We start from the raw sequence: 12609 nt of genomic DNA, 5'->3' as shown, positions 1-12609 counted from the left end.
AGTCAATCCACATATATCCACTCTTGCATCCCCAAGCACCTGAACAATCTCTCTCTCTTTCACTTCATCATTTACTCCTCTCACATTCCATGTTCCCACCCTCAGAATGTGCTTTGTCCGTTCCTTAGTCGTCAGCGTATGGTCCGTCCTGGTCCGAGGCACTTTATTCGCTTGTTTAGTTAGTTCTTTTTACAGGGTGGGGCACTAATCCACCACCAACCCTATTAGTCGCCTTGTACAACAAGCAGGGATACTGAGGGAGTATTCTTGAAACCTCTCTACCCCCAGGGGGGGTAACTATATTTCAGGGGGATCCATCAGAGTCTACGTTCAATAGCATAGGCTTTGGATTTTACAGTATTTATTAGTTGCACCTTTAGTCAGTAATTAACTTGTTTCTTCCTCACTGTAGTCGCCTTTGAATTATATTCTAGCATCACTCATAGTTGTCTTCATTAACCCCTAATGCACGGACAATGGACGGCGGACCCCCCCCCGGGTGGCGGGGTTCGATCGCGGTCTGAGTACCTGTAGGAAAATAGCCAAAAATCAGAGATTAACCCTAGAACATTATACTTGTTATGGCAGATAGTACTTACATTCAGCTTTCTCCAGAGACAGGTGTTGAGCCTTCGTGGACCACCCAAGGACTTGTGGAGACTTGCAAAGTTGGGTAACAAAATCTTCACTTTCACACCTCCAGCAACCCGGTTTCCCCTCTACCACAGCCTCATTCTGTCACAGTAAACTTTATACTACAACGTACAGGTAGTTTGGAATCCGTATTTGTACAATAAGCACTGAAAATAAGGCTAAAATCAATGAAGCGTACGGCCGACGTGCAGCACGGCGGCGGTCTTCCCGTCACTCAACAAACATTTCCATTTTCACAGCTAAAAACATGTATACTACATTATTTTCAATCATATTACTTCCCAAAAGATCACCGCAGCGCACTTTTTATTCTGCCTTATGCCCGTCACTTATTCTCGTTCCTGTCGGCCACTCGCACTTACTCGGAAGAGCTAGAACTCGCCATAATGTCACTTTGAAAGCCTGCGGTAAACTGACGCTAAACAGCGGCAAACTGTGCGAAAAAAAGCTAGTGTGACAACTGGGGAAACAAGCGTTTCCTATTAGCATAAACTGCTTGTGAGAGGAGAGCGCAGATTTACAGTTCTGAGCAGTCAGAGCACTGCCACGTATCACAGCCAGGCTGGCTGGGCCGTGGTGGGGGGGGAGGGGGGAAAAAACGCGATACTTGGCAACAACGGAGGTCAGTAGTACAAAGGTAAAGTATGCTAATTGTAGCTAAAGGGTGGTGGCACTGATAGACACTATCAGCTGGAACATCCTTGCCCGCGTTTATTCAAAATTAACTCGAATCGCAAATGCGACGATCCACCGTTATGTCCTTTTTGGCGAGCGTTGCAAACGTGATGCCCCGCGTTTTAGGGGTTAATGACAGCGAACTATTTTGTTATCGTTATGATGGCAAAAATGTTGACGGCGAATTGTCCCGACCGGTTCCGAGGCGGTGGTTGATTCACTGTTGCCAGCCACCACTGGCACCCTCGCTGCCATCACTCGCGCTCGCCCCAACTCCGCTTTAGTGAACACCTGCTTCCTAATCCGTTTCCCAATCACCATGGCCACTGCTGTTGATGCTTTCACTGCTTCCATCACAAAAAAAATTTCAAACGTTTGAATGAGGGCAAGCTTCACCAAGTGGCCGGTAGGTGGCATGACAGATGAACAGATGAGCTTCGACTTGCGCTTGCAACCCGGCTTGAGTGATAGAAGCACGACTTTTGAAATCGAAGCACGAATTTTGGACAAGCAGGCGAGTCTGATCGAAGTACGAAATATCGAAGTAAGATTAATCAAAGATCGAGAGTCTACTGTATGTATGTATATATATATATATATATATATATATACATTCTCATCTTAAATGTCAGGACCAACTGCTTAGCCCCGGGCTCCTACGCTCCTCATGGGGCAATCTAGGATTGGATGATGGATGGATGGATTGATATATATATATCCATCCATCCATTGCCAGATGCCACGTATCCCAAACGGGGCGGTCAAGGGCTTAGAGTTAATTGTTTTACAGGGAGGGGCACTAATCCTCCACCAACCCCACTTGACACGTAGGGATGCCAACAGCATCTGGTGTTCCCTGGCGGTCACCCATCCAAGTACTAACCAGACCCAACGTTGCTTAACTTCGCTGATCGGACGGGAAGCGGTGTACTCAACGTGGCATGGCCGTATATATATATATATATATATATATATATATATATGTATATATATATGTATATGTATATATATATATATATATATATATATATATATATATATATATATATATATATTATATATATTATATAGATATATATATAGATATAGATATAGATATAGATATATATATAGTTTCGTTTCGTTTTTAAAGGCTCCAACATGCTTGCATGTGTCGGCCTTGGTCACCTAATGTCGGCTCTCCACGCTGCACGATCCATTGCAGCCTCCCTGTTCAGTCCCTTAACCCTAAGGTCACACTTAATGACCTCGTCCCATGTCTTTCTCGGTCTACCCCTCATAACCCCATCCCCAATATTAACACTTCTCACCTTCCTCACCCAATTATCATCCCCCATCCTCTCCACTTGTCCAAACCACCTCAATCTACCTCTCCTCATCACAACACCAATACACTCGAGTCCCATCCTACCTCTCTACCATCGTAAACCCAGCCCCTCCAGGCCTTGGACACAGGGACGCACTGCACATCCACCTAATCATTGTCATTTCTGTACGTCCGAACCGGCGAATATCTTCCTCCTTCACTGCCCAGGTCTCACTGCCATACAGCATTACACTCCTAACACGTGCTGCATACAAAGACCCCTTAGCACGTAGGGAGAGCCCTCTCAATGTCAGGAGAGGCAAGAGCTCCCTGAACTTCTTCCAACCACTTCTCACCTTAGCCACAGAGCTAGCTCCAGCCCCACCTCCAGCACACAACATGTCTCCCAAATAACAAAACTCTTCCACACACTCAAGAGACTCACCAGCAAGCTCAACCCCCCCACGCCTGACAACCTCCACCCGCTATATATATATACAAGTATATATATTATATATATTGTGTATATATATATATATATATATATATATATATATATATATATATATATAAACAAAACTATATATATATATATATATATATATATATATATATTTTAGTGGTAGGTGGTGGCGACCATCATCCACTCACTTGATGTAGTGCTGCCTACTTCTTCCTTAGTCTTTATCATTCTTTTTCTGTGCCTGCCCTCCTCTCCTTTTATTTCTCCCATCTTTCCTGTCACTTCTTATTGCTTTTCTTTCCTTTACAGGTGGCTTTACATTGAGTGACAAGCCAAATGGTTTCCTGTAAGCCAAGAAATCATTTACAACGCTGGGTGGTAACCATATAACCAAACCATACGTGCTCCCTACGTGTCAACAAGTGGGTTGGTGGAGGGTTAGTGCCCCTCTCCGTAAAACAAGTAACTCAAAGTCTAACGGCCACCCCTTACGGGATTATGGCGTCTGGCAATAGATATATATATATATATATATATATATAATCATCATCATCATCATCATCTGGACCTCCTTTCCCACCCAAGGGCAGGGTGAGGAGTAGCAATGTCCAGACAGCCTAACATTGCCCAGTCCAATGGGCCACTCTTCCATTCACTCATCATTCAAACCCCCGGAATCCTGGCTCTATCGGATACGCCAAAAGCATTCACCAGGATCTGTAGCTTCACTCAATCGTATCTGACTGAGTCAATCCAGACGGTGCCAATTAAAAAGAGGTGCCAAAAATCCTTGATCATGCACTTCTCCTCACAAAATTCATCCAGCCAGTTTGATCTCCTGTCAGTTCCCTAGCCTCACTGGCTTCCAAACTTCTCTTCCTTTCACATTCATCCACCATATCTCTCTACCTTCTACATGGCGTACCTCGCCTCCTCCCTCCTTCGAATTCGCTCAGTTATACTTTCTTCACCATTCTATTGTTATCCATTCTTTCCACATGACCTTACCATCTCAGTACACTTTCTTCAATTCTGGTGTCCACCGACTTCCTCACTCTGCATCTTTCACGAATCACATTATTTCGTATCCTATCCACCCTCTGTACTCCACATACATTCCTCAGCAGTCCCATCTCCACTGTCTTACTCTTGACTTTTCATTTTTATGCCACACCATAGTCTCACATCCATATGTTAAAGTTGGCAGTAACACTCCTTCATGTAAGCTTCGTGCAGCTGCAACACTCAAGCCTCTGTTTCTTATCAAGGCCTTCATTGCACCAGCTACTTTTCTTCCTTGTGTCACTCTACTTTCAACTTCTTTTCCACATTTTCCTCTCTTTTCTGTCACTGTACCCAGGTATTCGAACTCTCTCACCAATTCCAGTCTCTCTCCATTCACTGTTACATTGTACTGGGAGTCACCTTCTCTCTCAATAACCATCACTTTACTCTTTTCTACAGTTACTCACAAGGAACAACGCTTACAGACATCAGCAAAACTCTGCACTAGCCTGCCAAGTTCTTGTCCAGTACTTGCAAGCAGTACTGCATCATCAACATACAACAAATTTGAGATGTTCCATCCATCACCATTCATTACCAATGCCATCCCTCTCTCCATTACTCGTGTTTTCACTTCTCTCATCACCCCATCCATGTATACATTGAACAAACATGGGGACATCACACAACCTTGTCGCACGCCCACACTGATCGTGAACCATTCACTTAGATGCCCATTAATCTTTACATATGCTTCACTACCGTCATAAAAACCCTTGACGGCACCTAGCAGCTTACCCTCTACACCGTACATGTGCAAAACTTTCCACAATCCTTCTCTGTCCACTTTGTTGTATGCTTTTTCCAGATCTATGACTGCCATAAACACCTTATGGTCCTTCTCACAAGCCTTCTCTACTGTCTGTCTCACTGCAAATACTTGATCCACACATCCTCTGCCACTCCTAAAGCCACCCTGTTCATCACTCACTAGGGCTTCTGATATCTCTCTTACTTTCTCTATAACAATTCTTCCATATACCTTCCCTACCACACTCAGTAAGCTTATGCCACGATAATTCTTTCACTCACTTCGTTCACCTTTATTTTTGTACAGGGGTACAATCACAGCCTTTTTCCATTCAGCAGGCACAGTTTCACTCATTCATGCCTTGTTACATATCTCCAGCAAGCACTTCATTCAATTCTCTCCACTACATTTAAGCATCTCTGCGTGCACCTCATCAGCCCCAGCTGCTTTTGCATTTCTCAGCCGCTTCACAGCACTCTTCACATGTGTGAGTGTCACGTCTCCTGGCACTGCATTCCTTCTCTGCGCACCCCCAAAACCAGTTATGTTTACAGCTGCTCTGCTCTCTCTATCCCCATTCATCAGGCTTTCAAGATATTCTTTCCATCTGGTCCTTACTTCATCTCCATGGGTTAATAATCTACCACCTGCGTCCTTCACACCATCCCATTTCTTTCCACTTTCACTTCTACATTTCTGCACCTCTTTCCAGAATAACTTTCTATTTTCAGAGTAGTTCACATTCATTTTTCTTCCTAGATCATCATTTACCTCCTCCCTTTTCCTCTTCACTAGTCTCTTTACGTGCTTCTTGCTCTCAACATATACAGTTCTTATGTCAACTGAACCCCTATCCTGTAACCACTTTAGCCACTTCTACCTCTTTTCTTCTACTGCTCTCTTTACCTCCTCATCCCACCATGCCGTACCTTTCTTCTTTGTTGTTACTCTTGCCACACCACACACCGCTTTAGCATTCCTAACTAAGCAGTCCCTATATGCATTCCACAGGCTGTCCAGATCCATTTCATTCCAATTTATATATATATATATATATATATATATATTTATATATATATATATATTATGTACATAATTATATGTATCTATCTATCTATCTGTCTATATATGTGTATATATACAGTATATCTATATGTATTTATCTGTATCTATCTATCTATGTACAGTCTATATATACAGTATTTATTTGTATATACTGGTATATATATCAGTAGTTAAAGAATTATCCTTTACATTGTGAACTAGAGGAACCAAAAATCAGCTTCACAAAAACACGTGGAGAGGATGGAGAATGAGAGACTAATGAAAGAGAGTGTATGTGAGTGAGGTGGAGGGGGGGAGAGGGAGGGGGAGGCCAAGGATGAGGTGGAGGGATGGAATGGAGAGGTACAGGTATATGAGAAAGAGGGATGTGAGCTGGGAGCAGGGCAATGAAATGGTGGGGGTTAGGGCGACATGGAGGCGATTTGTTTGTGGCCACCCCTTACGGGATTAAGGGGTCTGGCAATAGATAGATAGATAGACAAAGAGTGCTAAACTTGCACTCAAAAGTTGTTGTCACGAAGTACAGTACTAGTATCTAGAAAATGCTAAGAAAATGGTTTAAATTGCTGGAATGTTGCTCAGATTTGTAAAGCTCCCAAAGAAATCTTTAATAAGTCTGTCAGGTCTAGAATAAAACTCCAGAATTGGCAGTCCTGCTGCTGATGTAGCCACATTGGCCCCAGAGATGTTTTTCAGGCATTACAAGTTGCTAATACCATATTCTAATGTTGAAGAGCTATGTCTGCTGCACCTACCTGTAGCCCTAAATCCCCATGTTTAATCTCTCTGATCTTCCCCCAGAAATGCTGGACTGCAGCAATATGAGATTGACTGTTGTATTTTTTTATGAATACACATGATGTTGATGATTATAATGGTGATGGTAAATGATGATGATGATGATGACAGTGGTTGATGATGGACAGGTTGCTATGACCGGCTGCCTCTGACCATCCGGCAACGCATCCTGCCACCAGAGCTGGTAACACCTGCTGAGCGACGCATGACACTGACACGGTTGGAGCAAATCATACAGCACCGCCTCGTTACGTCAGATCTGCCCCCACAAATGAGAACCAGCAGGGTAGGTTTTGAGAGTGGTACATTTTTTTTGTTTTAGTTGCATACTTGCTGTCAATTGAATGAAACTGGCAAATCAGCTTTATAGGTAGCATTGGAACTTGGATGCTATTTCTGTAGTTTATTGTGGACTTTTTAACAAGTACAGGTCTCCCTCGTTTTACATTGTATCGTTTTACGATATTTCGCATTTACGATCCTTCTTCTTTAGTACCAAGTGTTCATTTTACGATTGAGCTCCCTCGCATTTACGATTGGGCATGTGGAAATCCTGCACTCACAGGCAGATCAGCTGAGAGATGCGTTGCATACCCGCCCCACCCACACAGTTTCCCGCGCTTTTGCCAGTCTCACCCTCATGCTTGTTCAGCACACAACCTCTGTGCATCTGTGTGCATCAGTACCCATGATATTACTATTTCTCCTGTTCTTCATATTTTGCACCCCTAGTGCCACCACCGTGATGTCTTGTAAACGCCCTGCAACATCTGGTGCAGGTGATATGAAGCCAAAGAAAGCAAGAAAGTCCTTAACCCTGGAGTCTAAGCTTAATATTGTGAAGCAGCACGAAGCAGGTGAGGTGGCAAACTCCATCGCTCGTTCCATGAGTCTTGCACAGTCGACTGTATCGACTGTTATAAAGCATGGTGTCAACATTAAGAAAGCTGGGGAGACAAGCACGACTCAACAATACATAAAACATCATCAATATTATTGCATATTAGATCACTTGTTTGGGTCTTGGGGTTCCTTCTACACGAGTCCAGGAACACAACCCTATTTATCCCATTAAACCTTAATTTCGCTTTACGATATTTCGGTTTACGATTGCCTTTCTAGGAACGCATACCAATTGTAAAACGAGGGAGACCTGTATAAGAACAGTAGAAAAAAAAGAAAGGTTAATGTACTTCCAGCAAAAACATGCTTTAATATTTTTGATTATCATGGATAAAATTTTGTTTAATATTCCACTGTTCCACGTCACACTTAAGGCATGTTTGTCACTTTCTTCCATGATGCACCATATCAAAGAGAATCACTTGTGGGCACAGAAATATACCAAGCCTCTCCCAGCTTAGGAACATTAGCTAGCAGAGGAAAGTTAGAAGCTAAGAGGTGAAATATTAAATGTGCTTTTGTATCTCTGATCCATCCATCTATCCAATCCTATGCTGCCCCATGAGGAGCGTAGGTGCCCGGGTCTAGGCAGTTGATCCTGACATTTAAGATGAGAGTGACTAGCCTCACTCATCCCTGAGTGGCATTACACGAGCAGTAAGCCCCAACCACCTATTGGATATAAACCTGCACTGGCTTAATCCGATTGGAGCGCCTTAATTGCCCACTAAACCAGCAGGCCTCATAATTTGGTTATATGGTTACCACCCAGCATAGTAGATGGTTTCCTGGTGTACAGGAAACCATTTGGCTTGTCACTCAGTGTAGAGTCACCTGTAGGCAGAAGGAAGAGGAAAGAATGAAGGAAAGAAAGATAGAAGAGGAAGGAAGGAGGAGAGGAAAGGGCAGACACCCAAAGCAGCACAACATCGAATGAGTGGATGGTGAGTGCCCTCACCTTAAAAAAAAAAAAAAAAAAAAAAAAAAAAAAAAAAAGGAATCAAGCAGAGGAAGGTAGCAAGTAGAAGAGGCTAAATTTTTGGTAACCTCTTTTTCTTAGACTGTACATCACCTCTGTAAACTCTTTTGTGACCTTACAGATTGAGAATGGCCGAGTGCGTTTCACAGTGGAGCATGAGTTTGCGGTCAGTCTGACTCTGATGGGTGATGGTGCAAATGAGCCCTGGCGCCTGCTGGAGGTGGAGGTGCTGGTGGAGGACAAGGAGACTGGTCATGGCAAACCTCTTGTACATCCTATGCAGGTCAGTTATATAACTGAACACAAGGGACAAGCACAACATACAGTAAACTCTTGTTATACGGTACATAACCTCAAAGACCCAAACTTTGAAAATAATGACCATTGGTTTCTACCGGACAGACTTCACAGAAACTGAAAAAAGGGTCAGTTTAATGAAGTGATGCAGTAGCTGACAGACTGGCCATGTGAGTGACAGTTACATAATTGCTTACTTTTATTTTATTTTTTTCTGTTACACTATATGGTATATTAATTACCAAGTGGGTTGGCAGTGGGTTAGTGCTGCTCCCTATAAAACAACTAACTCAAACACAGATGGCCACCCCTTGCTGGATTATGGCTTCTGGCAGTTGATAGATAGATAGAAAGTATTTAATATTTACTTGTGCAGTATCGAGGTACTGTTGAAACCCATAGAATGTTGAAATTGGATTCATTATATCCCCTCTACAGGACAGCAGATATAATGTATTATCATCATCCTTTTCCCCAATTAGTTTTTTCAATTTAGGGTTTACTGTATTATTTGTGCTGGCAAGGGGCACCTTCACATGATGGCACTAACATAGCTGAGTGGCTCCTCTACCTGGTAATGCAAATGCCTCTCAACTTCCTCCCTGTCCCCTGAGAAAGGATGGGACTGCAGGAGGGGGACAGTTTTGGTCTGAGGTGTACTAGGCTCACATTCAGACTAACCTGGGGTTACAACTTCAGTAATCCCTCAGTTATCTGATGTAATAGAGTCATCGATACATCCTGGTACAGATGAAATCTGGATAGAGAGCAGTACCCTGCCTACCTCTACCCAGCCTATGTACAGTGCCCCTCATAATTATTGCAGTGTTCTTTGGTCTTTCAGTTATTTAGACATCGAAACACACGGGGGAATATCCAGTATAAAGTTAGACACTTAGAAAACAATGCAGAAACAATAAAAATCCACAAATAAATTAATGAAGGAGACGAAGGTTGCAAAAAGAATGTTAATAAATTAGTGTTCTGTACACTACTTGCCACTCAGTGAACTGCGGACAAGTTTCATAACCCGCTGGCTTCCAGCTGGTGTGCAGTATACACATGAGAATCCCTCAGAGGAAAATCAAGGCCTGAAGATTGTAGGGAATCACTACAAAGGCAACAGTGGAATCTGCCATGGTTACAACTCTGCCAGTCACATCCCCGCTCATGAGAGACAAAGGCGGGAACTGAGGTGCGGTACCACCAAGTGAACACAGTGCTACCATGTCTCAACCCATGCTTGGCTATGAGCACACAAGTAAAAAGCACCAAACTGACCTAAGAGCACAAGAGACATTTTTCGCTTTGCCAAGCAAATGTTGCCATGTGGTAGCAACACCGGATCCCTGTACAGCCTCAAGGAGGATCCGAGTAATCCAGCCGGCCAGGCAACCTTGACTATTCGGTAGGGAGGCGGACAGCTGTGCGTGTTGCCAGTAGCGTCTGAGTTATCCGGGAGGCTGGGGGACTTTGACCGTTGAGTGAAGAGGTGGACAGCCATTTTTGCTGAGCTGGTGGATTGCGGTCTATTACCCGCGTGTGGCCAGAGGCTGGCCGGCCACCGAACTGATTTTTTGAATTTGTAGGCCACCCAACTGGTGATGTCAGAAATTTTATGTTCGGATACGGACAAAGAAACCTGGATACGGAAATAATAGAGCCAAGGCCTAACGTTCAGATATGGAACACGTCCCAATACGGAACGTCTGGATAATCAAGTGATTATTGCTATATAAGTAAACGTGTTCTAAATATGACACATAGGTGGACTAGAGTTACATGCACCATAATGTATAACATTATGCTAGTAATAGTCAGTAGGTCTTTCTGTCAGTTTTGGTATGCTTTAATCCCAGGGGGGGTCCCCATGAAAAAATTACTTCCATATCACCCTGTCCTCCGCTGCCCTCCCTCCAACACACCACCTTCATTCATATGCTGTGCCTCTCCATATTATCTGTCCACTGCCAGTCTTGGTCTTCCTCTCCCCTGGTGCCCTTCATATCAAATAGTACAGTACAGTACTATTTAATTTTTTCTCTATTACAGATTGTATTTATTCAGCAATTAGTGCAGTCAAGATTACAGGACAATCCCAACCCCCTGCAGGAGACATACATGGTACTTCATTCCTTCTGTCAGGCCCTTCAGCTGGAGGTGCTTTTTGCTCAGACACAAAAGGTAAGCTTAAAATTCACCATTTTAATTAAAATTGAGGAAAAGGTGTTAGTTCATCATCAGCATAATTAATTACAGTACAAACTCCCAAATCTAAAATGGTTATGTCCAATGACTTTATCATTCAAATTTCATTCATCATCCAATCCTACATTGCCCCATGAGGAGCGTAGGAGCCCGGGTCTAGGCAAGTTGGTCCTTACATTTAAGATGAGAGTGACAAGCCTCACTCATCCCTGAGTGGCATTACTTGAACAACAAGCCCCAACCATTTCCTGGACATAAACCTTCACCGGCTCAATCTGATTGGAGTGCCACAAGTACTCACTAAACCACCAGGTGCCAAAATTTGGTTATATGGTTACCATGCAGCGTAGTAAATGTTTCCTGGTGTACAGGAATCCATTTGGCTTGTCACTCAGTGTAGAGTCGCCCACAGGCAGAAGGAAGAGGAAAGGATAAAGGAAAGAAAGACAGAAGAGGGAGTGTATGGAAAATTAAAAAGATTTTGGAATGTAAAATCATAATGATAACTGAGGAGAAAATCAAGTAGTATATAGCCAATGATACCATTAAGAGTAATTATAGTGAATACCTTGTAACAGTAGATTGTTATCTGTTGTTATATGTAAAAGGAAAAAGAATGTACTTAGATGTGCATTGATTTTATGAGGACAGGGTATATCAGTAGCCTCCTGTAGCATGAAAAAGCATTTTGGAAAGTGGAGGTTTTCAGAAACCAGATTTTTGGATATAAGAGTTTTTAGTCTAATTAAGCAGTTTCAATTAAAGAAAAGGTGTTGATTTATCACAGTTTTAATAAAAACAATTGTATGCACATATTAAAGGTAATTGTGCAAAAGTGTGGATGGGCCAGTATTTTTTGGTAATTTCTGAAGTGTGTGATGATAATACAGGGGCATAGGATGGTTTCCTATCCATAAATACTCTGGACTGTGGTAGCCAAATCTTGGTCCTCTATGCTCTGACTGGGGTAATATGGGATTGGCAGTTATTGTTTTATCTTAGTGCACTAATTTTTAATGATACAGCCATAACTATTTTCCTTTCCCTGTTTCAGCTGTTGGAGGAACGCCTGGACTCACACATACGCGTTGAGGAGTATCTACAGGGTCGATCTCTAACGCTGACCTATTGGCGGGAACTGACACAGCGCGACCCGGCTTCTCAGCTTGGGTACCGCCTCACTGTGCAGGTTGACCCTACACACCCTTCACGACCTCTCACTGTCTTACACACACCCTCTCTTGGCAACAAGGTAATCATGTTTCATAGCTACCGGTACTAAGTTTTATTAGAATTTAACGTAAAAAGCAAAGGTATAGGTTTGGTGGATGCCATGAGGCACTTCCTGTAGGTGAGGTGCCCACTCCTGAAATTTAAGTCTTTGAGTGTGTGATGGGCTGTTCACCCATCATCCTGGGATACAAGGCCAACACATCATTCAGGTT

At 43.0% G+C, this 12609-nt stretch overlaps 1 protein-coding gene and 1 non-coding gene across 2 annotated transcripts in view; one reads left to right on the top strand and one right to left on the bottom strand.

Moving 5' to 3' along the window:
* Positions 1 to 12609, top strand: part of MED14 (mediator complex subunit 14) — a 68999-nt gene that overhangs the window by 15603 nt on the left and 40787 nt on the right. The window contains exons 4-7 of the mRNA XM_080268609.1: positions 6906 to 7063; positions 8781 to 8942; positions 11009 to 11140; positions 12219 to 12416. Of these exons, the coding sequence (XP_080124735.1) occupies positions 6906 to 7063; positions 8781 to 8942; positions 11009 to 11140; positions 12219 to 12416 (650 nt within the window). The remainder of the gene's footprint in view (positions 1 to 6905; positions 7064 to 8780; positions 8943 to 11008; positions 11141 to 12218; positions 12417 to 12609) is intronic.
* Positions 2164 to 2282, bottom strand: LOC145394867 (5S ribosomal RNA). The gene has a single exon (XR_013896511.1). It is a non-coding gene; the product is annotated as a 5S ribosomal RNA (ribosomal RNA).

Source organism: Coenobita brevimanus, chromosome 28 (assembly GCF_032717465.1).
Source record: "Coenobita brevimanus isolate Jiangsu-jjx chromosome 28, ASM3271746v2, whole genome shotgun sequence".
In the NCBI taxonomy this organism is placed as follows: Eukaryota; Metazoa; Arthropoda; class Malacostraca; order Decapoda; family Coenobitidae; genus Coenobita; species Coenobita brevimanus.
This window is presented reverse-complemented; position numbering and strand designations above follow the sequence as displayed.